The sequence below is a fragment of the Cyanidioschyzon merolae genome, chromosome 8 (genome assembly GCF_000091205.1).
Source record: "Cyanidioschyzon merolae strain 10D DNA, chromosome 8, complete genome".
NCBI classification, from domain to species: Eukaryota; Rhodophyta; class Bangiophyceae; order Cyanidiales; family Cyanidiaceae; genus Cyanidioschyzon; species Cyanidioschyzon merolae.
In genome coordinates, this window is record NC_010134.1 from 575,137 (window position 1) to 601,962 (window position 26,826).

Sequence of the window (26,826 nt, forward strand, 5' to 3'; positions counted from 1 at the left end):
CGTGGGCCCCCATCCAGAGCGCACCGTATCTAGGCGCGAAGCGGCTCTGCACGGCGAAGACGCTGCATAGCACCTATGTCGTTCGCTCAAGCGCGTGACGCAAGTCTGCAGCGTGCGACAGGCCAGAAACCGCGTTTTATTTGATAGACGACGATTCTCACTGGAATACGCATCGCTGTGAACGCGCGGTTGCGAGAGCAACCCGCGATGCAGGTCGCGAGTGCCCAGGGCACGAACGCGCGCCCTGTCCGTTTCTATGTGTCGCATGCGTAGCCGGTACTCGCTGATGTCTATTGCCTGCGCTAGCGTTTATATAGGATTAAAATCAAAGCCTGAACTACTCGCTCTGTCCCTGGAATGCGAGTGCTTCCGAACTCGTTTAGATACGCAGTTTCGATGTTCCAAGTACAGCAACAAGGGTGTGCTCGTCTAAACGTAGTTCAGGGTTGGCTGGTCGGTTATTCGGGGTGGCGCATTCTGCTTTTCGGCGCTAGAACTCATGACGGTATCGGAAACAGGATGATTGAGATGTGCTGGAACAAGTGCGCAAACAATATCGGTTATTGATTTTCTGATTCGTACGTAGCAGCATATATTCATTCCGCTTCCTGACGTGCTGCATGCGTCAAGTTTTCGATCCCGCTTCGATGCGGTAACTCGCAGGCGCGGCGAGTGGCGCTTCTGGACTGGAGACGAAACAATGCCGATCTCGTGCCCGGATGGCTCGTTCAGAGGCTCTTGTCGAGCGTTTACTGATATTCTCACGTAAACGAATAATAGAATACGTCCGAAAGCCAAATGCTTATCTCATTGTGGTTATTGGCGAAACGGCACTCGAGACGAACAAGACGCTTTTCACGGGGAATGCCCCCAGAGGCTCCCTTCTCTCCTGTTTGCATGAACAAGGGTCTTGGAATCGGACTTGCAACATCGCAGCAGCGCCGTCTCAGTCGAAAGTGTATCGTATATTCGCAGGCAAGGAAGCGTACACGGATCGAAATTGCTCGTCTTGTTTTCCAGCCGGGATTCCGCTTTCGTTGCCTAATTCACTTTTGACAGCGTTGAGATCCACAATCCTCAATCGAATGGGAAAGCGCTCGCTTCCACGTGCAGCCGACTGAGAACTCGTCGAGCGGGTCGACCAGAGCAAGCCGGTGATCTTCGGGTATGGCACCTCAGCCGGCATCGGACGACGGCATGGAAGCAAGGCTTCTGTGCCCGTCACCAGCATGTATCGATCGATGAATCATGCGTTTATGCGTCATAGGGCAACCACTGGAATCGGAGGCGGTGGCATCGATACATGGGAGTACCGAACCACAGTAACGTGTCACCACGACGAAGAGCACACTCAGGCCGTATACAACGTAGACGATGACAAAAATTGGATCATCGATCGCGAAAACCTTCTCTCTATCAAGTGCGTAGACAACAGCAGGAAGTCGCGAAATACCAACCTTTCACGCTGCTATCAAAACCCTTCGACTACTGACAACGGGGCTAGATGGACAGGAGTGACCGACGCACTGAAAGCCGGAGATAAGAGAGACAATAAGGAACGAGTCGTAGAAAAAAGTCTGCGAAAGCTAGTCGTGATGACGATCGAAAGAGACCCAGATTTCAGAACGGTCGCTTGAGTTTGGTGACTGTGTAGACCCCCGTGCCATGCGCTGCACGCAGGGGAAGGACGGCCCTGGACCGGCACCAGCGCGATCGGTGGAGCCAACCTGTGTCTGCAAAATCCCTAAAGGTTCAGTTTCAGTAGCAACGGCGCGTCGCCAGCGGGCACCATGCCGTGCACGATGCCGTCGACCGCATCAGGCTTCTTCATAGAAACTGTAACTAACTGGAATAAAAGGACAGCTTGCGGCGGGCTCGTCGCCAGCCGCCGTCGCACTACGACGGTCTCTCCCTGACCCAGAAACGTCTCTGGACTTGCGCGTTACCGACTGGGTCGACGTCGAAACGAACTCGTTTCCGTTGCTAGTACTGACCTCCACATACGCGCATCGTAACGCATCGAACAACACACATACGTTCCGAAAAAAATGGGTAAGGAAAAGACGCACGTTTCCGTGGTGGTTATCGGTCACGTGGACTCGGGCAAGTCGACTACGACGGGTCACTTGATCTACAAGTGCGGCGGCATCGACAAGCGAACGATCGAAAAGTTTGAGAAAGAGGCGAACGAAATGGGAAAAGGTTCGTTCAAGTACGCGTGGGTGCTGGATAAACTAAAGGCGGAACGGGAGCGAGGGATCACGATCGATATCGCGCTGTGGAAGTTCGAGACGGACAAGTACTACTTCACGATCATCGACGCTCCTGGGCATCGTGACTTTATCAAGAACATGATCACGGGTACGTCTCAGGCGGACCTTGCGATCTTGGTGGTTGCGTCTCCTCCTGGAGAGTTTGAGGCTGGTATCTCGTCGAACGGACAAACTCGTGAACACGCGCTGCTCGCGTACACGCTCGGTGTGAAGCAGATGATTGTGGCGGTGAACAAGATGGACGATAAGAACGTGAACTGGTCTCAGTCGCGTTATGATGAAATCACCAAAGAGTTGAACTTGTATTTGAAGAAGGTTGGCTACAACCCGGACAAGGTTCCCAAGGTACCAATCTCGGGCTGGACTGGCGACAACCTGTTCGAGCGAGTGCCATCGGACCATCCGCTTGCCAAGTGGTACAAGGGACCAGCCCTGCTGGAGGCGCTTGATGCCATCGAGCCTCCGAAGCGCCCCACCGAGAAGCCACTGCGTCTGCCCCTGCAGGATGTGTACAAGATCGGCGGTATTGGCACGGTGCCCGTCGGTCGGGTAGAGACGGGTATCCTGCGGCCAGGCATGGTGGTTACCTTCGCGCCCACTGGTCTGACGACTGAAGTCAAGTCAGTTGAAATGCATCACGAGTCACTCCCCGAGGCTGGGCCAGGTGACAACGTTGGCTTCAACGTCAAGAACGTGAGTGTCAAGGAACTGAAGCGCGGCTTTGTATGCGGAGACAGCAAGAACGACCCACCCAAGGCCGCGGAGGACTTCAAGGCACAGGTCATCATTCTGAATCATCCGGGCGAGATCCGGGCCGGGTACGCGCCCGTTGTTGATTGCCATACTGCCCATATCGCCTGTCGGTTTGCGGAGCTCTTAGAGAAAATCGATCGCCGCACCGGCAAGAAGATCGAAGAGAACCCTGAAAAGGTGAAAGCCGGCGATGCCTGCATGGTTCGAATGATTCCGTCCAAACCCATGTGTGTGGAAACGTTTAGCGAGTATCCACCACTAGGGCGGTTTGCCGTTCGTGATATGCGCCAGACGGTGGCCGTAGGCGTCATCAAGGAGGTCAACAAGAAAGAGGCGGAAGGCAAAGTAACGAAAGCAGCAGCGAAGAAGGCATGATCATGATACATAAAGGAATCTGAGAAGTGTATGCACAATGTGCCCATGTCCTCAGCACATGTAAGTAGTAGTAGTAGTAGTACGCCAGGAGAAATACGGAAATGTTCGCACCCTACTCCCGTTTCAGCTTACAACGGACCGAGTTCACGAACGGTGTCATACGCGCTAACGTCTGGGCATCCTGCTACGGGGCATCAACAGGGGCCTTTATTTGCTGTTTCTGCGTCGGCCCCGTGTCGTATTCCTCTCATCTCCTGCCTTTGAACGTGCTGGTCGCTCCGTTTTCTCCGGCTCTGTTGGGCACAGTCGAGGGCGGCTAATGGCAGCGTTCAGGTTCCGATATCGCCGCTTTCGGCTGTTGTCGACGCAGTTCACCTAGAGGCAGGCGTAGCGATCTACGCCTGGGTGCTCAGGTTCGCCATCTTTGTATACAGTCTAGGTGTGCTCTTCGCAACGGTAACACTCGACACTAGTCAGATCATCCCATTTGTGTCCACTGCAACGCATCCGCCTCTATACGCCATCTGGTGGCGCTTGACGGCTTGCTTCGTCGCTCTGTACTTGCCCGTAAGGTATACAGAAGGCACCACTCGATATCCTGACGGTTTCCGCGCCCGATACGCTATGCCACGATCAAAGGTTTTCGCTGGGCGATGCATTCGGCGAGTCCGCAGTTGGCTGCACGCGCAAGAGCATGCTGTACCATTCGATGGCGGATTTGTGGAACTTGATTCTGTTGATGAGGAAGCAGGTACGGGAAGGAGTATCCGGGCTGGAGAACACGTCGAGACATTTCAATTCGTCTATGCTTCTTTTTTCGCCTCTGTGGCGCACGCTCTACTTGAAGCGATCGATGCAATGACGCAAATCGAATTCCAGAACCCTTTTCCATGCAACCAGGAGAGTCGGGGGCCCTTCCGTCGACGTCCACAAAGAGAGATGCCTTTGTCTTTCCAACCGAATTGATTACTAGACATGACAAGTTCAGTGAGCACACATGACGAACTTGTGAACAGCTCGCCGAGGGACGGAGTCGAATCATTTTCGTCGTGAAAACCGGCGGCGCTGATGGCTGCCCCTATTCGTTGGCTTGAAAACTAGAGTCCGAAATCAAGATACATGCTTGATTCGAGCTTGCTGCACGTCACGAAAGGACAAGTACGGAGGATTGTACGTATGCATTGGATGGTGATATCTGGTATTTTGCGCACCCTTGATCAAGATCTTTGCGAATCATCTCGACTCCAATGACGTAACGGAGTCCAGCAGCAACTCGTCGAATGAATCACTCCGGGAAATCCACCAAGCATCTTAACAATGCCTATGAAACCGTAACCCCATGTTGCTGTCCAGCGACTATCGAGACTGTCCATCGAAACCAATCTCGGAATAAAACGTCGTGCGGGGACAGGGCGTGCGCTTCAGGTTTCCATTGTAAGCTGACACGTGTTCCGGCATTTGTATCCGAAACCAGGCAGCAGGGCGTTGACGTGTACCAAGCACCTCAGTTGCAAACCCCGAACCTGTGCAGCTACTGCCCATGATGACCATGATCCCCGCACCCACTTAAATATTGCGTTCTGACTCTGGTATCTCGACGCCACTGGCGCGCTCGTCCAGGTCGAATGGCTATCAGGTCGCTACGGAACCACAAGTCGTTACCGCGCTTTGGTCATGCCTATATCAGGCCGCACGGAGATAACGCGGCATCTCCTCAGCCGACACCGCTCCAGCGCCCCCCGTCGCAGTGCATTTGTAAACGCTGGAGCACGGGTGTCTGCATACGCGTCGCGGTTACCCATTGATACCAACCGAGCGTGCACTACCGCGTAGAATATTCGGAATCGGAACGCCACATTTACAACAAGTCCTTCACCACAAGCCGTACCGCAAGTATCTAGAATCTCTAATGAGCAAAAGGGTATCTGATTGGGCCCTAGGACGACTCAGGATGACGCTGGGTGTACGAACCTGCCTTGCAGAGAGCCGCACCTGCCTCCGTGGCATCGTTGTGCTGTGACTACTGCTCGTGCAGTGCGCGATCGCACCGAAGAGGCCCACACGATAGCTGCAGCCTCCATATATCCACGTGCTTCTGTGCATATCTCCTTGCACAGTGCAGCGTCAATTTGCAGGTGTGCATAGCGAGCAATTAGCGGAGAGTGTCTGTGCAGTGCAGCACGCCAAACGACTTGCCAACGAGTGATCGAGCGCTTCACGATCGGGATAGAGTGTGTTGAGGTGTCGTGCGTTGCTCGCGATGGGTATCGTGCTTCATCGAGCTGCGCAACGCGCACTGGCATACACATCGCATGGTTTGGTATTGGGCAGCATGCGACACATCCCCTGCATACGTTTGGCGCTAGTTTCTTCTGCAATACACGTTCGCTGCATGGCGGATATGCTTCGCAAAGCGGTGGCGGCGTCCAAAGATCGTTTGCGGTGCCGTTCCACCGCCAGCTCCCTTGGCGAAACCTTCTGGCGCGTTTGACGATATCGCAGCCGAAACAGTATCCGCAGCAGTCACGGTGCTCGTATCGGTACTGTTGATGCCTCCAGATCAGCTGCAATGATGACACCAGGCCGATGCGCGACTGTGTTGACTGCGGCGGCACTGGAGCAGGTCAAGCGACAGCGGACGCGGGGAGCCTCACGGCGACGCGTGCTCGTCGTCATTGCCACACGCGAAGGTCCATGATTTCACTCGTTGCCGCTCAGCTTCACTGCAACAGACCTGCCCGCTACGCGCTGTCTCTCGGTCGACTGAATGCTGGGACGAATTCCCGGGCCTCTGCGTTCACCGTACAGTCCATGTCGGGCTTTGCATGCCGCGCTGTCGCTGTGTACAGCGAGCTCGTGCATATGAGCAGTGCGTTCGCACTGCGCGGATGTCGGGAAAGCATCAGGAATTACCGTTGCCAACCAGGCGTCGTCCGCTGAAGCTGAACGCCTGAGCACCATCATCCAGCGCATTGCGTTCCTCGTCGTCACTGTCACTCAGCGACTCGAGTTCACTTGCACTACCATTGGATGCCGCCCTGGTCGTATCGTGCGCCGAATCAGCGGCAGCGTTCGCAGTCGCACCCTTAGATGAAGAGGCCAGGGAGGATGTGCTCGGTTGGGCACTCCGGCTCTGCTGATGGCGACGCAGCGCCTGCGTTCTTGACGCCACTGGATAGTCCTCCTCGCGTGCATATCGATTCACGAATTCTCTCACTTTCTGTTGGAAACGCTGTGGCTCACGAAGATGCAGTGCCGCCGCTTCGCCGTTCAGAGGGTCCTGGCTGTTCGGATACGTGAGCAGCTGCGGTAGGAAAACCTCGAAAACGTTCAAAAGATCGAAGAGCGGCGACCAGGTCTGGTTAATCACATCCAAGCACACAGACCCACTCATCTGGTCGATGTTCGGATGATAGATAGCGTTCACGAAGCCGATACTTGGAGACTTGTATGGGTAGGCCTCGGGGAGCTCCACGTGTACCTTCCAGACACCGCCTTCGTAGGGCGTGTCCTTGGGACCCCGAAACTTCACGTAAAACTCCGCGTTGGAGTCCTCGTTCGCCATTTCCACCTCGTAGTCCGCCATGACCAACTTCATTATGTCCATTTCGCGACGTCTTCCCGGAGACGACATGCTCGTGACAACGCAGAAAGTACTGGGCTTTCGCAAGTCCGTGCGCACTGGCCAACCTTTTTTTAGTTCTCCAAGCAGTTTCACCTATGCACCCTGAAAATAAACGTCTTTCTAAGGAAAAACGCTGCCACCGGCGGGCGCAATACAGTCTTGGCGAGAAACCCGCCCTGGACAAGACTTCTCCAACTGACGTGCAGACGCCTGCCAGCCTTTCTGGAACGGGCACCCACTACTGCTTCCAATTCTTTCTCATATAGTTCCATTTTGAGAGGCTGTCCGACAAAATGCTCTCTTGTCTACGCTGAAGGTCTGTTCTCCATCACCGCACATCGCCTTCAATGGATAGCGGTATTTACGTCCCGGTTCTCAAACTCCATACGTTTCTTGTTATTGATCGTACTTACTGATGCAAGTTGTCCACGAACTTTTGCCATCCTTTCCATTTGCTCTTCCGTTAGCTGTTCGTACTTTTTTATATCTTCAGGGCTCCGCTCGCACTTTTTCATCTCAACTCTCTGGCGTGTACAACCCAGTTCGTGGTTTGTATACGATGCCCGGAACTCATCGATGGGTATCGTAACGAAACGCCTTGCGCACTCTCTGAATGTTCTTGTCGTTGGAGCTGGCCTAGTCCCTTTTTGGGTCTTCCAGCGCCCTGCTCGGTACACTACTAAAAGCCTCTGACTGTCCTCCTCCTTCAAGGCGCTCAACCCATTGAAAAAGTTTGCGAACGCCCGCTGCATCCCCCAGTACAATTTCATAATGAAAAGAGAACACCGGGGCTTTGTATATTCTTTCCACAGCGCCTCCCAATGGGCAACACGAACTTCCATGAATTTCCGAAAAGCTTCCTAGGCCGCTCCGCGGCTCGTCACCTCGCTCAAAGCTTCCAGGTGATCATTCATTCCTGCATTCTACGTCTCGATTTTCTTGCTTGCATTCATGATTCCCGATTCTCGATGGTATCTCGCTCTCGAGAATCTCAACAGACGCATGTCTTTCTGAGGCAAGTTACCGTCAATGCCATCTTCCGCACGCTTGGGTACTGCGATGGTTACGATATTCGTGTTCCCGGGGTCCGCGCCAACGACAAGGTCGTTATCCTGGGGATTATACATTTCAGGGCCCACCTCCATCTTATCTTCATGCTTCGTCACGGGCGAAGCGCAAGGCGCGATGGGACGATCCACCTTCAACCTCCGATACTGTACACACATGGCTACTCCATCGGTTTCGATCATCCCAGCGAATACCTTTTATTTGCTCACTTTGGGACGTTTGAAATCGAAGATATTCTTCCAGTACGTCTCACGGTTTTCACCGGGGAACTCTGTCTTCCTTACATCGAACTCCGGACAGATCTCCCTCATGATGCCTTGAAGGACTCTGGAGCCGATGGTCACACAGTGTGACTCGATGTTGTTCAACGGAACGACGTTAAATTGCTTCCCCATTAGGAAAGCCTTTCGTATCTCCGACGCTTCATTTTTCTCCTCACTCAGCTTCATCTATGCCTCGCGTTCCAGTCCTCGGTCCAGGAACACGAAATAGCGCAGGATGAGGCGATCGTATCTTTTCTTATCTTTTTTTTCATCTCTGATAACTTTTCTGTTCGGTTCGCCAGCCCCAGTACCGCACGATGCTCTTGTATAACCCAACGGATTACAGGAGCTTCATTCTTTCTCCTGCGTGATGTCTTCTTGTCGAAGAATTCGATCTCCTGTTCATTCTGGCAATCCTTCGTGATGCCATTGATAATCGCCCATATTCCTTTGCGAGCGATGCCCGGGTAGAGTGCATAGACGGAGCGTTTCATGAAGCGTTCGAGGTTCATCGTCAAATGGTTCTTCAGGTCCGTATGGTACTTGATCGTCCCGTAGGTTTAAAGATCCGAATCACCCCTGTATCGTGTACCCTCAGGGCGGTACTCGGCGTGATTCTCGTGGAGGGCATGAACCCGCTCATTTCCCCTCCGCGTTTCCCCTGTGCCAAGCATCAGGCGACAAATCAAGGTCCTGTCGAAAACGCTTTCGAAATCTCGACTGGTTTGATGTCCGTCACTGCTGCTGTGCCAGGGAAACTTCGTGCGCCTGATCGCACGCTGGAATGTGTTGTCGACGGGGCGCACTTCGGTGCAATGGATGGAACGTTGCGGAGCGGAACGCTGACAACATCTCCGTTCGGGCGCACAGGAACGACGCGATGCTTGGCAATGACCGCTGTCTGTTTCGACTTATCGGTCTGCGTAAGCGGATGTAACCAAACGGCACCGAAAATGATACAGGAGCGAGCGCACGATCCGCTCGCGCCCTGCGGGGGTCCGTTGCTCCCCTGCGATGCCCTCTAGCGATGCCCGTTGTCTTTACGCTGCATTCCCCGATTCTCTTTTCGCGAAAAGCTCGTACTCAACCTCTAGACTATCGTTTGTGGGATAGTCGGCTACAACCCGCTCGTACAAGTAGAGCGCATTCTCGTTCGTGACACTCTCGTCGATGTAGGCGCGTGCCTCGCGCAGCAGACGTGCGCTATCTCGAGACAGACCCCACAGATGCAGCCGAATACCATAGCTCCTATACTGACGGGCTAGGGAGTCTAGCGCCTCTAGCGCTGTCGCGTCCCAGATGCGGCTACCAGAGAAGTCGATGATCACGTGCTCATGGCCTTCGGCACGATCCCGTGCTGGGTCGAACAGACGACTGAAGCGCTCCGCCGTGCCAAAGAACAGCGGACCGTCAATCCGGTATCCCCGCCATCCGCGCGTTTGCTCGTCCTCCGAAATAAAGCTCTGGGCGGTAATGCGTCGCGACGCTTTATAGGCAAAGACCAGCGCCGAGAATACCACACCAAACAGGACCGCCAGGGCGACGTTGCGCGTTGCTACAGTCATCAGGGCAACGCTCACAATGGTCAGCGAATCAGCGAGAGGTATGGCACGAAACAAGCGCAGCGATGCCCATTCGAATGAGCCCAGCGCCACCAGCACCATAAGGCTTGCAATGGCTGGGACGGGAATCCGAATCATCAGTCCGCTCGGATTTCTCGCCAACACGAGAAGACACAGCGCCGCAGTCAGTCCAGAGAGACGCCCGCGTCCCCCTGATTTCGTGTTCAGAAGCGACTGGCCCAGGAGGCCGCAGCCGCCCACGCCACCGAATAAGCCCGCGGCGATATTCCCTGCCCCAAGCGCTAGACACTCCCGACGCGTGCTACCCCGCGATTCCGTGACTTCGTCTACCAAAGTCATGGTTAAAAGAGATTCCAAAAGACCGATGAATGCGAGACCAAGCGCGGTGCTCAGAATGGCCATCCATGCCAGCGGTGTTGACGGCAGGGCTGCCCAGGATACGCCAATGGCCCCTGACTGTGCCAGCGTGTCGCGCAAAAAGTCGCCAAGCCGCCGCACAGGCGCTTGCGTCACCTCCGCATAAATGGATGCCACGAGGATGCCCGCTAGTGGGCTTGGGAGCCAACGCAACAGCTCAGCGAGGCGGTGCTGCCACCGATGGGTACTATCGGGGCGCCGGCGCTCTAGTCGCTGAATGATCAAGGGCCATACATGGGCGACTCCAGCGGCGAGCGCTGCGACGATCAACGCTGCACGCAACATGTTACCCTGGAGCCAGGGTGCGCCCGGGCTCAGCCCGGTTCCCGCTGGAAGCTGAAACGCATAGACCTGACTTGTCGCCGTCAAGATGGCGATGCCGCTGATGAATCCCAGAAAGGTAGGGTACGATATCAGCCGCACAAACTTTCCCAAACGATAGATCCCGAAGAAAAGCTGGAGTATACCGCTGAGCACCACGGCGGCAGCGACCGCTGCTGCGCCGTACTGTTGATAGAGAGGCGCTTGCAGAATAATGAGCGCTGCAGATGTTCCCGAGATCATGCCAGGGCGTCCTCCCAGTGCGGCAGTTATCGCACACAGGAGACCAGTCGAGACGATTCCAGCGAGCGGCGGCACGCCCGTGGCCAACGCGCAAGACGCCGCCGCAGGCAGCAGCGCCATCGCCACCGTAATGCCCGCCAGCACTTCCTCTACCGTCGAGCGTAGCGGATAGCGCGCTGTGCGTTCGTCCAAAATCCGACGCTCTCCAACGAAATAGCGCCCGATATCCTCACGTGGTGCAACGAGCGGGAAGAGCCCTCGCTCACCAGGCTTGGGACGGTGCCTCGCTTCGGCGTCGGGGGTACCCCCTGGCGCCGAACCTGTCCCCCGTACGCGAGCAAGTGCTCCGCAGCGCGTACGCCGCCTCGCGCGGAACCCAGGCACCACCAGCGAGTTGCACTGGCTCCGGTTCCGTACGACGAAACGTACGCCGCTACCGCTGAAGGTATTCGTTACTATGAAACCGCCTAAAGCATTCTCAACGCCCATGTTCCGACGAAAGTACCTTGCGTGTCCAGTGAACAGGCAGTGCACAACAAGGCGCTCGTGCATTGCCGATGCTTCCGACGCGAGCGCTGAGATCCGTACATGCAATCTCGGATGGCGGGCAGTTTGATCTCCGCATGAATCTATAATGTGGGGAGTATCGGGCATTCGCAATTTTTTTTTCAGTGAGTTGAGTGCCTTGAAGGAGGATGAAAGTCAAAGGCTCGTAGTAGCGTACGAAGCAAGGCGCTGGACGACCCAACAAGGGTGTACACCAGATCCCACGACGAGAACGTATACGGAGTGCGCAAGGCGTTTTGTTATAATACCGGTAGATGGATTTCGAGCATTGTATACACACCATGAACTGGGCTGTACACTTCAGAGGGTCGAGATGGAAAAGTGCCAGCGGGGACCTGAGGATATAAAAAAAGTACGGACCGCTGACAGAAGAGCAAATGGAAAGGATAGCGAAAGTTCGAGGATTGCTTGCGTTAGTAAGTACAATCAACGGCAAGAAACGTATGGAGTTTGTGAACCGAGACTTTAACGCCGCAATCAATATAAGGAAATGTGCGGTGAGAGAGGAAAGACCTCTCGGGTCGACGAGAGAGAATTTTGGAGGAAAACCGCTCAAAGTTAAACTATATGAGAAAAAGTTTGAAGCAGTAGTAGGTGGCCGGTCCAAAAAGACGGGCAGGCTTCTGCACATCAGTCGGAGACATTTCTTCTAGGGCGGCCCGGTCGCCACTACTGTACACCGCTGGCGTCGTTCGCCTCCTGAACAGCGTTCGGTGTCGGCGATGGCGATGGCGATGGCTTTCCAGGCTCCCTAAAACAATTTGTTGAACACCTGCAAACCTAATTCGATAGCGATGAGCGCTACAATTGCTCTTTCAACGCGATGGGTGGTAGAGGTCGCCAGTTCACTATTCAGCAGCGCTAAAGAATCCTGTACAATATCCATGCGCTTATCCAAAAGTCGTGCTCGCTTCTGTAGATCAACAACCTGAACACTCTGATTATAAACAGTTTCACTGCTGGGGTACTCCCAGAAAATCTCCGGGGTATCCAGGATATCTGAGAGCAGTGCGACCGAGTATTTGGCGGTGAGAAGCTGACCGATGCGTCGACGAAGATCGTCTTGGGCCACTGTGCGGAAGCGCCCGTATTTCGCGAGCTCTTCCGGCAGGCGTCGCGTCTCTTCCACCAGTCGATCAATGCTCAGCTCAAATACGAGCAATTTAACGCTCTGTGCGAGCCCAAAAGAGATCGCGAGCATACTCAAAGCGTCCGCATAATCATGCAGAAAAATACGGTCGTTGCGGAACTGAGTCAGCGAGTTGGGTATGCGCTCTTGATTTCGAGACAGCGGCGCCTGCAGCGCTGGACGAAGCTTCGCACGACCAAGGGCAGACGGCATCGGCAGTGCATGCTCAGCGGTCGCCAATCGATTCGGGGAGGCTGGCGCTGCGCTCGCCGCAAGTGCGGCACCCCCAGAGGGCGAAGTTCCATCCGGTGCATCGCTTAGAGTGTCGGTGCTGGACTGTGCGCTGTCCATGAGGTATGAAAATTCAAACTCATGGTCGAACTCCTCGAAGGTGACATTGGAATTGTAGCCGGGTTGTATGTCGCATCGACGTGCCAAGCGCAGCAACTCCCGCCGCGTCTCCTCGTCCACATCCCAGAACACTGCTGCGCCTGACTCGAAGAAAAACACATGACCATCGGCATGTGGCATTCGGACCTGCTCCTGACGAGTCGCAGGCCGCACCCGACAATGCAGTACGTCCCGGGAAAGGGTACTCGCATCCACGGTGGTGACCAGTGGGACCGAGCGAAGCAGGTCGCGCAGTTCTTCCAAGCGATACCCCGAAGCGAGGCAGTAAGCAGCACATATGCGTACTGCCTCGCCAGACGACCCGGAACGGGCCTTTGTTTTCCGCTGTTTATGAACCCGCAGTGTGCTAGGCGAGCTTGGCGGTGGAGGCGGCGGCGGCGGTGGTGCAGCGGGCGTCGAGATGCCACCAACATCGACAACACTCGCCGTCGCCAGCGCTGCAACCTGTAAAGCAGTGCCGTGCGACTGCATCGCTGCAGTGCACGGCGTGTCGGCAGGCACATGGACACGCAACCACCACTGCGTGTGTTTTCTAAGGTAACTGGACAGCGTCCGCTTCTGAAGCGAATCCGTCCATGTTCGCCGGAATCCATTGGACGGGTAACCTAGATCTGAAGAGAAGCGAGCTTGCAGCTGCAAGATCCAGTTAATTCCCCCCTGTCGTCTGCACGCTTCACCAGAGCTGGTGGTCGAACACGTTCCAGCCCAGCGCCCGAGCCGCTGGTGCCGCAGTATCGCGCAGCAGCGCCCCGCAGTTCGTACAGCGCCTATTAATGCAGAGTTCATGCTGCGCTGTTCCCATTCACGAAAACTAGAGCGAAAGCTTCACAGGTACCTTCGCTGGTCGGGAGCGTCCAGACCCGCACTCGCAAGCGGGCAGCACAGCAACTACCCAGGCGAAGGCCCTTCTGGGTACCGCTGTGGTATACGCGCGCGTACGCCGCGCACAGGCGACGCCTTCGTCGACAACCAGTATCACGACCTTCTTAGACGCCCTGGTTGCACGGCAGCTGTTTTTTTGGGCGCGGCTTCACGACAAACTGCTTCGCTGTTTTACGGATTGAGTCTACTGCTAAACTTTGTTATAGCTGTACAGTGCTATCGTCGTTTTCGCTCCAGCTGTGTGTGTGTGTGTTTTTGGTGTTAGCGGTGTTGCATTCAGTGTAACGGTTTCGAGTGCACGAACACTATGGGGTATTCGAAAAAGTCTAGTCTCAACGGTTTCATCGACACGCCGACAGTCTAGCTGCTGGTAAGTATTTCCAATTGAAAGGGGCACCTGTGCGTTTTCATGGCTTTTGGCTCGAGAACGCTTAACCCGCCTTGACGACTGCAGTTTGTGTGCCATGTCTCTCAAAAAAGTTCAATGGAGGCACAGTCGACTGATACTTTTGTATTGCGTGGACGGTCAGGGACCCCGCGTACAAGGACGCTACCGTAGCTACCGACACTGCCGTTTTCCAACATCGAAGCATGCGCTGGTTGTCTGATGTGCACAGGCAAGGGTGCAGTGCAAGCACAAAGTGGCGAGCGTTCTATTCGCGGATCTGTAGAGAGCTTTACAGAACCTGCAATGTATAAAGCGTTTTTTCACATCATTTTATTCGCATTCTAGCTTCCAGGGCGATTTCAGGGCGAGTACCTGCATCTGAACGTTCATGAGTCCATGAGAACGTTCTCGCATCCGACTACTGGATGCGAAGCATGCGATGCGCAGTCTCACCAGCGCCGGACTTCGACCAGTTTCAGGACGAAGATGTATACGAATCCAAGACTGGATGTTGCCGCAACGTGTTCCGCTTCCAAGTTCGCATGCGACTCGCAGTGACTGGCAAGCATCATGCGGCCGGTGACGGTCGGCAATCGTTCCTTGAGCGTGTGCATTTCCGGTGAATCCTCCAGCGCCATTCATGGCGATGTTCCGACTCGCATCATCCGCAAATTATAGGTTCTGAACCTAAATAAACATGCATCGATGCGGAATGAAGCGCGTGAGAACTGCAAGCATCCAACGTGACTGCCACACCTGCGTACCGATACCTCTCTAGGCCCTCTATACTTGAATCAGGACATGCCTGGTTCCAAGATGTCGATGCTTCAACCAAACCCGTTGCTAAAACTCAGAAAACACACAAAACAACGTCTCCCAAATGCTCGGCACGACATGACGACTTTCTGGACCATAAGCACCAATGTTAGGATGGACACGTTCAGTGCCCTGAGCTGCTCACGAGTATTGCTGCCGGGATCAGAGCCGGCATCATCGCCGTCTAGGAACATGCGTCACCAAGCGCATTCTCAGTAGAGCTCTAATCCACGAGCGCATAGATATCACCGCGCTGCGTGCCGTAAACGATACCCTGCACAAGCTGGGGGTAATTCGCAGAATACATCGGCAGAAACAGGGCGCAGTTAATCCCATCCACTTCCTCGAAAGATCTCCAGTCAAGAGCAGTCGAGGCATCTCCGGGTGCAATGCCAGCATGTGGCCTCGCTGCCGGGATCGATCGGAGGCAGTGCATGGACCCCGTGCGCAGGTCCGCTTCAAACAAGTCCAAAATAGGTCTCATTTCAGCTGCTTCCAGCGTTTCCGAGTGTGTCATACTCTCCCGATAACTGTAACCCGCTAGAAAATAGATTCGATCCCTGTCGGGCGATACCTTCCCGAACCCAGTATTCGGGGATGGTACAAACCGTAGATTCGTCAACGCCCTCGTATGACATGCATCCAGGGGCATACGAGCCCGTTCTCGAAGCTCAACTGAAGAAACCGCACCATCGATACTGGTTAAAAAACACGAATCAAGGACAGGAGATTTTCGCGCTTGTCCCGATACCGCAGAAACAGGTAGGATCTCATAGATAACGATGTGCGCGACAAAGGTTGAGGCACCACCACTGGGAACACGTTCCTGGGCAGCACGTACCCAAACGTTCCGCGACTCCAAGCCTGCTGGGGCATGTGCGGTATCAGGTACTGGGGAGCGCACTGCGCTTCGAGGTACGCCGGCTCCATGCGAGCGAGGCGCGCTGCGCTCGGTGCCACTGTGGAGGCTGCTCGCGTGGCTATCGCTCGGACAGTGGGGCGGTGGTCGGCGTAGCTGTGACTGCAGGATGCAGACGAGCAGATACCGACCATCCGTGGATACGCTGATACCCGCCTCGTTGTATGCGACGACCTGAGGTATTTTGCCGATCAAGACTCCAGGGCACAATGTATTGCACACGGGCGTGCTGCGGCTTCTCTGGAAGCCGTAGCCGCTGCCACCAACGTCACCATTACTACTACTGTTGGGAGCGCTGTCGATATATCTCAGCGGCTCTTCTCTCAGCTGGTACAGCTGAATATCAAGGGTGAATGGAGCGGCCGCCACACGGAAAAGTTCCGCTTCCTGTTCCGTGGAGAGCACCGGTGAACGCGTCCCAACAAGCAGGATGGAGGCCCCTGCGAGTGCATTCACCAAATGAATTGGTACGCCTAGGTAATAGCAGGCAGAGCGCTGCTGCGAGTCCTCTACCAGGGTTTCGTCGGTGGATTCAGCGGGATGCCGCTCAGGCCGCCCCGCAGTTACTCGCTGCATGTCCATAGGGTGCTGCGCGCTGAGGTCAGCTTCATCTGCGTTTTCGTTCGAACGTGCATTCTGAATCTGCCGGCTAGCGTGGCGTGCTCGCCGAGTTCCCACGATCCCTGCCACTGAACTGGACCCAACGGCTTGCCGTTGTCGCTCTCGGTCCGGAGGCCAGGGAAAGCGTGAAGCGCTCCCCAGGGAAGTCTGGAAGCTTGCAGCGTCACCAGCGAGCGCCCCTGAACGACCAGCGCCGATCGTATCGAAAGATGCAGCGGTGTCGAGCGTGCTCGCTGTGGCAACGCTCGAGGCGCGCGTATCTCCCCGAGTCACTCGATCCTCCAGAGCAGTGCGCGTATGGATATGAGCTTCACGACCCGCACTGTAAGTCGACGCTCCCACGAGCACTCTGTTCGTATTGGTCGTTTGCCCAGCAGCTGCAGACCGACGCCCTCGATCTCCGTACAAAGCATGACGCGGAGAGGGCTCTCGTGTGGCCGCAGTACCCGCTCCAATCATCGGTCTTGTCATCGTTCGAAGAAGTGTTCGCGACCAGAGCGTCCGCCGCCATTGCCAGAAAAAGAGCGACCGTCGCGCAGCAATGATGACGACTTCCCCAGACGGATCAAAAACCACACAACTGATGCTGGATGGTCCATATTCCGGGAAGAAGGCAAAGTTCTCCGGGTGCTGTTCACTTACAGTGTATCGCGCTACACATTGATCACGATACCAGACGTAACAGTGACCTCCGAGGCAACCGCTCACCATGAGGTCGGAGTCACGCGGGTGAAAATGCACACTCCACGGAGTACGCGGATGACCGTACAATTCAGCGCTTAATTCGAGTGAGAACGAGCAGCCAGTATCCTGGCACAGTTCACGTACTTGCGAGGATTCCGGGCGCGCATTCTCCGTTTCTCCTCGACGTATTCGATAGGTCCGCACTACATGGTCACCATGCGTCGATGCGAGCCTGGTTCCATCGGCAGAAAGACTCAGCGCGATGGTGCTACGAACGTGCTCAGCTCCGTGGCGGTTCGTCGCGATTCGAATGCGGCGCTGTAATCGCTTTTGCAAGAGAAAGCGCTCCCAGTTCAGCGCGTGTTCCCGGGTATCAGGAGCAGCTTTTGATGGAGGTGTGAGGTGCAGCTCATTGCAGACCCTCTTTGCGGGTCGGAATTCCACTTCTCGGTGTTCTGTCCAGGTCGTCAACATGTCGCAGGTGCGCGTACGTCAGAACTAGAATGTGCGCACCAGGCTGCGCGTAAACTGCAACCCACTAGTTCCCCAGTATGACCTGTTATCGCAGAATATAGAGAGCGCAGCGCTACACAAGGAGCTTCTAGCCTTTACGTCCCGGTCGACGGCGAGCAACGCGTCGTACGTGGCTTCTGCACCGAGGCCAGAACGAGTCCCCAAATGGAAAGACTGGGCGCTTTGGAAAAAGGTGCTTGGCTTAAGATTCCCAGTAAACTGTAGAACGCAGCAGACAAGTTCGAATCAGTATACACACAGTTGGAAACAGCAGCGTTGCTAGAATCGCGCCGCTGGAACACCAGCAGCCGCGAATGCCACTAGCGCCACCACCAGCTATACCCACTCTGGCCAGGAAGCCACGCGATGGACACCACTCCCCGAGCAGGTACACCTACCAGCACGAACTTGAAGCGTCCCGTGGTGCCTATTGAAAACGACTGATCTCCGGGACGCCCACCAGCAAGTCGCTGTACGATGTTTATCGCAGACGTGTTTTAGAGCGCAGGGTCGCACCGGGATCACCCGCTTCGCTTCACCGGGAGGCTCGAAGCGTACCTCTCACCACGAGAAGGCCATCGTAGCCGACTGTGCGTTAAATCTATATCGAGTTCGTGTCTGCTACTACTACTACTGCTGCTGCTACTGCTCCAGTTGCGGCGAGCCCCGCACACCCTAGATAAATGCTATCCCCGTTGACGCAGCGGGTGCTTGCCAGGGCTGCGCACCAGCGATACGGCGCTTTCGGCCACAAGTTCGGCGTTGCATTGGTGCGTTACTGCAGCTCAACTACTTGAACACGAACCTGAGGTGTTTGGGCGCCGACGTGCTTGTCGTACGACGCGTCAAGGCCTTGATATTCTTGGGAACTTGAGGGCTGTTTGAGAGCAAGAGCGTCTTTCCGGAAGCGTGCCTTGGGAAACGAACGCTGCACCCTGCTGCGATTGCAGTTGAAAAAAAGGTGAGTGCGTCGGCACGTATCGGAGTTTTAACGCATCCCTGGCGGTATTCATTAGATCTCGGAAGAAGCGCTATTCTTTTGGGCAGTCATGGCGCACCAGACAGCGGAAGTTCTTCGTCGCGTGCCGACAGAGGAACTCCTCAAGGAACTGGAACGAAGGGAGGCAACACGAGGAACCAACAAGCAGCAGCAGCAGCGACTTGTGCTGATTGGACCTCCTGGAAGCGGCAAGGGGACGCAAGCCTCTTTCTTGAGGGAGCGACTCTGCTTATGTCAGTTGGCAACCGGTGACCTTTTGCGGAATGCTGTTGCTCAAGGCACAGAGCTCGGAAAGGAAGCGAAGAAAGTTATGGAGGCAGGTGGCCTCGTAAGCGATCAAATCGTGCTGGGACTGGTTCGTGAGAACCTCCGCAGACCAGAGTGTAAGAACGGTTTCATCCTAGATGGATTTCCGAGAACACTGGAGCAGGCTCGGAAGCTGGATGAACTGCTTGCCACTGACGGTATCGGACCCTTGAGCGCTGTGCTGAACTTCGCCGTTCCAGATGAACTGCTGAAGCGTCGGATTCTTGGGCGATGGGTCCATCCGGCGAGTGGACGGACGTATCATGAAGAGTTTCACCCGCCAAAGGTGCCCATGCGAGACGATGAAACTGGTGAACCGCTGGTGCAACGCTCTGACGATCAGCCGGATGTGCTCGTGAAGAGACTAGCGGCCTTCCACGCCAGCACGAAACCGGTGCTCGATTACTACGAAAAACGAGGTATTCTGCATCAGATCGATGCGAGCAAAAGTATACCGCAAGTACGCCAGCAGCTTAGTGAAGTCCTGAGCGTTGATCTATCCGATAACACGGAACGCGCAGAGGCCAATGGCTGAGCGCCTGAATGGCGCAATGCCGAGCTGCACGATGTTGCACTGACTAGGATAGGTCGAGAAACTCATAAAGCGTACCCAAAGCGTACCAACCGAAAGGAGTAATGTCAAGCTGCATGACGTTGTGCGAATGAGAATGTATCGGGACATGCATCAAAAGCGCTGAATTGGCCGCAACGACATTGAAAGTTCCACGGCCTGAGGGAAGCTCACGAAAACTCAACCCAATGCATGCATGCTAATAGCAACGTGCTTTCAGTCTGAACAAGTTTGCGAAGCTGCTCGTATCGTTGGCTGATTTATGCATCATCTGCATTCACTCTTGTAGCGTGAACGACCAAGCGAAGCACACAGGATGCTGCACACCAATCCAATGCGAATCGTTTAACCGATCGTTTATGCTCAGCATCAATGTTCATTTTATGGGCGTATACATTCCAAGCGTACGGGATGTGTCTCCGTGGATACCGATCGTTTATGCTCAGCATCAATGTCAATTTGATGGGCATATACATTCCCAGCAAAAGGGGTGTGTTTCCGTGGACTCGACTATCTAAGGTAATGTTGGTATCAAAGCGCAGATGATTCCTCTCCCCACCAAAGAAAGACCTGTGCACGTGCATGCGTTCCCGGAACCGCATCGATAGCATCACTGCACACCAGGGGATCCTATCGGCGCCACGGAACCGGCATTATCCCGCTGGTGCCAATACTCGCCAAGAAGAAAACCCATCCTCATAGAGCGCTCCACCTATAATCGATCCGACTTTGTCGCGATGGACCAGGATGCTCTCGTCTCATGGGCGTTCCCTACTGGTAGTCGAATGCGAATCGACTTGGTCATGCTCAGCCACAGAGCTCCAGTGATTAACGTGATGCCACTAATGTGTGTGTATGCCAATCAGCCTCGCCTGCAAACGCGCAACTGGAGCGCTTCGAATCCCTGGTGCGATGCCACCAGAGTGAGCATACGCAATTGCATGCACAACTCTTGGACTCCGTCCTTCCAGCAAAGCGCCAGCTTCCTCCTATCGTGTCGTACTGGCGGTGAATTTCAGGGTAGAGCCTCACACCAAGCAATGCCTCGATATGAGACGATACCCTGCTCGATATCTTCGACGCAGGCTAGAGTCGCACGCTTTTTCGTGGCAACGCCTAAACGACCTGCGCTAATGATATCTCGCGGGCGTAGTATGTCGTTTTTGTTGAGGACGATCACGCAGAGACCCGCATGAAAAAGACATGGATCATGCGCATATGCTAGAAAATCCGCACCAAACTTGTGTCCGCTGGTTAGGTAGAATCCTCGGCGCCAAAGATCGCGGAAAACGAGGAAACGAGGTGAGCGCGTGATGCTGCGCCAGAATTCATGCCCGTAAACATTGGTATGATCAAGCAATACCGTTTCCGCCGTGTCTGCATTGAGGACTTCAAAAGGCGCCCTCTCGGTATGGATTCGAATTCGATACGGTCGTACGCGCTTTGAATCCGCTGCGCTCTGAAGCGTCGCCTCTCCCTGGGGTTTGGATGAACGCGCATGTTGTACTGCACTCGCTGGAACTGTTTCCCAGTCGCGTGACTCAGAGCGATAGCGCTGACTCAAAACGCTGGATGTGAGCACGTACGCAGTACTCTGCCAACAAGCTCTCGAGGCGAGCCAAACCCGCCGAAAGACTCCGAGCAGAGATTCCATGTGGACGTGCGAGAGCAAGCGCGCAGCTGTTCGAATGGGATCCACGTTTTGCAAGAAGCGTGGTCGCTTTCTCGGAGGTGAAGGCTGGCCAGCATCTTCACACAGCGGCACGTCTTGAGCAGTTGCGGAGCCCTCGCATAACTCGTCGGCCGCCTGGTAATGTCCATGGACGATGCATTCACCGGAATGAGGCCGCTTTCTTGCTGCTGTTTGGCCGAAGCGTTTACGCTCGCGTGCGATTCTCCACTCTTCGGCAGCCATGAACTGTAGCCTTCTCTGTTCTGCAAGCTTCGCTTCGGCGGCCAATTGCTCTAGCCGACTCGTCTCCCGTTCGCTTTCAAACGCCTGACGCAGCTCAGGCGTACAGCCGCGATACCGCGTCCAGGGAGCCTCCTCGAGGGTAATAAAGCCCTCGGTCAATCCGAGTGCCACCTCAACTACATCCAGCGCCAGAGGTAAACCGAGAAACTGGTTTTGTCCGACGTGATTCGCTGCACAGCCGACCAATTCGCCGATAATTCGGTGAACAGAGCGCAGCTGCTCGGCTTCGCGAATGGACCAGACGAAGAACGCCCCAGGCCCACTAGAGACGACGCGAACGCTTTGAGAACTTGTTCGTATTCTAGTATCTGCCTCAGAAGTTTCCAAACTCTGGACACTTGGATACATCACACGCTCCGTAAGCAAGCTCCCAGCACCCTTCGCACTGTAGAGGTCAAGCACGGCGTCCTGGTGCTTTGCCTCGAGATCCACGCGATCACGATCTTTATTCAAGTGCCGAGTAGATACCCTAATATATCCCAAAACACGCAGTGTTTGCGCACGATAGAGCTTAGGCCTGTTCCAAGCCGTCGTAATAGCTCCACCCACAAGCACAGACCAAAGCTCTGGATATAGACGCGCTGGTCTGCGTCTTGACGGATGGGTTGCACCCCGCCGCACTGGGACGCTAGCACTCGACGACATCAATCAGCTGGCATCTATTTCCTGTCTGAGGACGCCCCTCGGGGTCGTTCTTTACGTCGTTTGTGTCGCTTGAAACGGTATGGAGGCATTCCCAAATGAAAACAGACAGGTTCCAGCCCGTTCGCTCATCCATGGAGCGGCATCGCTACATAGTAGCGACTCAGTGCGAGGAGCAGTCGGGCCTCCTGAGATTGACTCCGAATCCGCAACCGGTCTCTGGCGGGACAGAGCGGCATCCTCAGCAGCGGAGACGTCTGTGGAGGCATTGCTGGCAGCTCAGAACGCACTCGCAATGCGCGAGCTTAGCATCCGCAGGACCTACATCGCTGGATTGACCTATCGTATATCCCATTAAGCATTCGTGTGCTGGAGGTCGTAGACCGTGCAAGCGTCCATAAGTAAAATGTTGCTGAGGCCCCGCAGACGGATAGAGATTCCTTTTTGCAGCAAAGTCTATTCAAAGTTATGCAGCCGGTGCCATAGCAGGGTCCAATGGTTTCTGCTCCGAGTGCAAAAGGAAGTCAGGCATTGGGAGAATTCTGGATTCATGCATCGACCGTCGACCAAATCAAGGCTGGCGAAGGCATGCACTAGACCCGTGTCAGATTAGAAGGAAACACTGGGCTAGTAGCTCGGTTCTCGGCTTGAGATTTTTCTAGATTGTTTAGATTGCACGTCTCGAGGTTCGAACGGCAGCTAGAGGGCCTAACGGATTCATACGTAGTTTCAGGATTCTCGCTTGTCTTTTCAGAGTGGCTCTATCGATGTTTGGCGGCTCGCATCCGTTCCATGAGAGGAATCAGGATGATTCGCGACGCCACTGAACATGGGTTCCTAAATTAACAGATATCTTTATCGAGTCCTTTGGTGCAGGTCTGCAGTCTTCTCTTTTTCCTCCCTGTAGCATGTTCAAATCACACATTCATCATGTCCTCGATCTTTATGTTTTTGAAGGTAACTCGTGGGCACTGATGTTCGCGCCTCTGGATTGGCGATGAGAAATGCTGGACGTCGTCCCGTGACGACTTGTTCACAAGCTCATACAGAAGGCGTACTGAACTTGTCACGTCGAATGATTCATGCCCTTCTAAAGACAAATTATGTTCCCTTTTGTGGCCTGCGACGAATGGTATTCCAGAGCAACCGCATGATACGTGACACTGGATACGCTACCAGAGGCACCCGTGTCCTCTGAAAGGAATCCAGAGCAACAGCACGATACCTGACACCGGATGCGCTACCAGAGGCACCCGTGTCCTCTGTTACCGTGGAAAAGGGTCCTGGACCCCGACTTGCATCAACGTCGCAATTACTCCCAGTGGGGAGTGCACCAACGCTTTGGGCGAAGGGAGCGTAAAAGGGTCGAAATCGCTCGAATTGCTTTCTAGCCTGAGTTTCCCTCCTGGTGCTTGTTTCATCATGGACAACATCGGGTTCCACGAATCCTCTGTCGAATGGAACATCCTGCGACTGCGCCTTCAGCGGACTGAGAACTCACCTGGTGAACAGCGCAGAAAACGTCACTGCTGGTATTATAGGGTATCGGGCTCGGCAGCCGAATAGATGCAGCGAGCGGAGCCTTCTTTTCCCGTCAGGGCATGTACAGGACGATGACGCAAGTGTTCACGCCCCAGAGGGCAGCGCTCGGAGGAAGGTTCGTGGTGGGCATATGGGAACACCTGATAAGAGCAACTAGTCACCACTACGACGGGTGCATCTAGATTGCATACAAAAAGGATGAACAGGACAACCGCAGATCGCAGCAATCGCCCGTATATGAAATGCATCGACAACAACCGGAATCGGCGAAATCGGAACTTGATCGCTGCGATCAACATCCATCGACTGCTTGCAACGGAACCGGAAGAGGCAGGAGAGACCAGCATGTTCGAAGTCGCGACATAAGCGAGAGGAAAAGGAAGCAGTTCCAGAAACTGTCTACCAAGGCTCGTGTTCATGATAGTGGAAGAGAATCCCACCGTAGAAAGTACTTGCGTATGATCCAGCTGGACCCGTTCTATTTTGGTGTTATGTGAGCATTGAGCTCACCAGCCTATGAATTAATAGGCGTTCACAGCGGATCATGAGCGTTGAGCTCGGCAGCCTGTGAATTGATTGGCATTCACAGCGGATCATGAGCGTTGAGCTCGGCAGCCTATCGATGGATTGGCGAATAGCGCTTCAATTGGCGCATTCGACGCTGCACACATTGCGTCCGTTGATCCCCAGTGAGGCGATAGCAGGTAAACCTGCGGTGTCTTGTCTCAAGCGCCCGTTGAAAAACTCTCGGTGTCTCCGCTTGTCGTGCAAAAAGCACGTGTTCTCTAACACCGTTTTTTACAGTCACATGTACTCATGCTCGAAGCTGTTGCGCTTCTTGCTCGTAGTGATCGCTACCGGACTCAGTCCCGGCGGTATGGCGCTAGCGAAAGACGTGTGCCCGTACTGTGCAGACCTCGGCCGAGCTTGTCAGGTTCAGAGCCAGCGCTGTGTGCCGTGCACCAGCTCTGCGAACTGCTCCTCGCTCCAGAGCTGTAACATCAACACGGGCTACTGCGATCCAAAGTCGCTCTTTCATCCCTTCGTATGGAACGATGGGATCATGGTGCCGCTTATGTTCATTTCATCCGCAGTTCACAACGCTGCTGGTACTGGAGGCGGTACCAGTTACATCGCTTTGTTTGTGCTTGTTCTTGGCTTTCGAGTTGCAACCGCTAGCGCCAACTCCCACGCTTTCATCTTTGCTGGCATGATCGCGAATGTGCTGGTGAACCTGTGGGCACGCCATCCTTTCCGTGATATGCCTCGGATCGACTGGAACCTGGTTGCAACATCAGTGCCGCTCTTCTTGGCAGGCTCCAGTATCGGCGTATTTTTGAATCAGTTGTTCCCAAATTATTTTTTGTCACTTCTCCTGGCTTTCTTGATGCTGCTTCTCACGATGCTCGTCGTCTGGCTTGGTGTTCGTCTGACCTGGCGCGAGATGAAGCGACATCCTCTGGAGTCGAACAGAGATCCATGCCCAGGCGATGTCCTCGCTGAACAGGACTCCCTGACTTGCGGACCAGAAACCTCGAAGGCACACACTAAGACCGCCATCGCCACAGACCTGAGCATGGAAGACAAAACATTGCTGGAGCGCTCGAGAACGTCGACAACCGGTTCATTGGAGGCGTCGTCATGGACAGCTTCCACCGCGAAATCCATGGAAGCGTCGACTGCAGTTGCATCGCCAGGAGAATCTACACCGATCCCGCGCCTCGAGGGCGGAACCCTGCCAGGTATATGGCTACCGCGATGGCTGGACCCGCTGTTACATTCGCGGACGCTCGACGAGATGATGCAATTTGAACGACCCTGGTTTCAATGGCGATATTGGTTGTTTCTCGCCTCATGCTGGAGCGTTCTTTTTGTTGCGCGATATCTTTCGGGATCTCGTGAAGCACGATCGCCCGTGGGCATGCCCCTTTGTGGCGTTGTTTTCTGGGTTGTTTTCGCTCTACAGGAGGCGTTTCTTGTAATAGCGGCCTTGGTTATGTGCCTACGGAACATTCGTCTGCGCCGACTAAGGGAATTACTTGGTTTTCCGAGGTATGTCGACGCGAACGACATGGGAGATTTCCCGCTCCACAGCGGATTTCTCGTCCCGTATATGAGTTTCACTTTTTTGGCTGGCATCCTCGATACGTGGATCGGAGTCAGCGGGAGTGCGCTGCTCGTTCCCTATCTCTACGTCCTGGGGCGCGTTGAACCTTTCACAGTGCAGAGCTCTGTTTCGGCGGTCATTTTCGTGACGTCATCTGCGGGTGCAGTTCAGTTCCTTGTCTACGGCAAGCTGATCATCAGCTACGCACTGTTCTATGGCCTCTGGTCACTGTTAGGATCACTGTTCGGTGTAGTTCTGGTTTACTACATTGCCCTAAGGTATCGAATGAAAGCCATCTTTCTGCTTGCACTAGCGGCTGCATGTGCATTTAGTTTCGGTACATTGGTCTACGTAGGTATTCGGAATGTTGTGCATGTAGCAGCTGCCGATGCGGGCTGGGTCTTTAACAGCATATGCTCGGCTGCCAGCAGGGCGTGAATGAAGGACGCACCCAACGCGCTGAAGCGTCGGTGCGCCTGGAAGCCCATGCGTAGAGTTCCGGTTTCTTCTACCGTGAAGTGACGCTCCTTGTACGTGAAAACGATCAAGAGGGTGCCCTCAGGCGTTGATAGAGCCACACATGAGCATGGCTGATTCCATGGAAGCCCGAGATTCGCCATGATTAGGGTATCGAAGAGAAGTTCACTGCAGGGATCTACGCCGCTCCGAAGTCGCCGTTGCGCATCGTAAAGCCAGCCGCAGCATCCGATCAATCGATGTGTTTCATGGGGTACGGACGACTTGTGGCGAGTCTGGCGCACCTGCGGCTCGCCAGGGTCCGGTAAGGAATATCGACCGAGCGGCGAACTTTCAGTGCAGTGACGTGACGACG

The 26,826-nt window shown here is 54.7% G+C and overlaps 8 protein-coding genes across 8 annotated transcripts, besides 3 other annotated features; 3 read left to right on the forward strand and 5 right to left on the reverse strand.

The window, feature by feature from the left end:
• Nucleotides 1-720: 720 nt before the first annotated feature.
• Nucleotides 721-1,652: a sequence feature (possible transcribed region).
• A 396-nt stretch (nucleotides 1,653-2,048) lies between these two features.
• CYME_CMH226C (eukaryotic translation elongation factor 1 alpha) lies at nucleotides 2,049-3,401 on the forward strand (the record flags this gene model as incomplete). Its single annotated transcript, XM_005536106.1, has 1 exon — nucleotides 2,049-3,401. One exon carries the CDS (start codon nucleotides 2,049-2,051, stop codon nucleotides 3,399-3,401), a length of 1,353 nt encoding a protein of 450 aa, XP_005536163.1.
• Nucleotides 3,402-6,303: 2,902 nt separating this feature from the next.
• CYME_CMH227C (probable ubiquitin conjugating enzyme E2) lies at nucleotides 6,304-7,035 on the reverse strand (the record flags this gene model as incomplete). The annotated part of the gene is made up of 1 exon (XM_005536107.1): nucleotides 6,304-7,035. The coding sequence occupies one exon, from the start codon at nucleotides 7,033-7,035 to the stop codon at nucleotides 6,304-6,306; it is 732 nt and encodes a 243-aa protein (XP_005536164.1).
• Nucleotides 7,036-7,177: 142 nt separating this feature from the next.
• Nucleotides 7,178-9,061: a sequence feature (repetitive element).
• A 336-nt stretch (nucleotides 9,062-9,397) lies between these two features.
• CYME_CMH229C (probable sulfate permease) lies at nucleotides 9,398-11,575 on the reverse strand (the record flags this gene model as incomplete). Its single annotated transcript, XM_005536108.1, has 1 exon — nucleotides 9,398-11,575. The coding sequence occupies one exon, from the start codon at nucleotides 11,573-11,575 to the stop codon at nucleotides 9,398-9,400; it is 2,178 nt and encodes a 725-aa protein (XP_005536165.1).
• Nucleotides 11,576-12,239: 664 nt separating this feature from the next.
• Nucleotides 12,240-13,814, reverse strand: CYME_CMH230C (hypothetical protein, conserved; the record flags this gene model as incomplete). The annotated part of the gene is made up of 1 exon (XM_005536109.1): nucleotides 12,240-13,814. One exon carries the CDS (start codon nucleotides 13,812-13,814, stop codon nucleotides 12,240-12,242), a length of 1,575 nt encoding a protein of 524 aa, XP_005536166.1.
• A 188-nt stretch (nucleotides 13,815-14,002) lies between these two features.
• Nucleotides 14,003-14,418: a sequence feature (possible transcribed region).
• Nucleotides 14,419-15,337: 919 nt separating this feature from the next.
• CYME_CMH231C (hypothetical protein, conserved) lies at nucleotides 15,338-17,812 on the reverse strand (the record flags this gene model as incomplete). Its single annotated transcript, XM_005536110.1, has 1 exon — nucleotides 15,338-17,812. One exon carries the CDS (start codon nucleotides 17,810-17,812, stop codon nucleotides 15,338-15,340), a length of 2,475 nt encoding a protein of 824 aa, XP_005536167.1.
• Nucleotides 17,813-18,900: 1,088 nt separating this feature from the next.
• Nucleotides 18,901-19,692, forward strand: CYME_CMH232C (probable adenylate kinase; the record flags this gene model as incomplete). Its single annotated transcript, XM_005536111.1, has 1 exon — nucleotides 18,901-19,692. One exon carries the CDS (start codon nucleotides 18,901-18,903, stop codon nucleotides 19,690-19,692), a length of 792 nt encoding a protein of 263 aa, XP_005536168.1.
• A 1,051-nt stretch (nucleotides 19,693-20,743) lies between these two features.
• On the reverse strand, nucleotides 20,744-22,051 carry CYME_CMH233C (probable tRNA splicing endonuclease subunit Sen34; the record flags this gene model as incomplete). Its single annotated transcript, XM_005536112.1, has 1 exon — nucleotides 20,744-22,051. One exon carries the CDS (start codon nucleotides 22,049-22,051, stop codon nucleotides 20,744-20,746), a length of 1,308 nt encoding a protein of 435 aa, XP_005536169.1.
• A 2,431-nt stretch (nucleotides 22,052-24,482) lies between these two features.
• On the forward strand, nucleotides 24,483-26,432 carry CYME_CMH234C (hypothetical protein, conserved; the record flags this gene model as incomplete). Its single annotated transcript, XM_005536113.1, has 1 exon — nucleotides 24,483-26,432. One exon carries the CDS (start codon nucleotides 24,483-24,485, stop codon nucleotides 26,430-26,432), a length of 1,950 nt encoding a protein of 649 aa, XP_005536170.1.
• Between the last annotated feature and the right edge of the window lie 394 nt (nucleotides 26,433-26,826).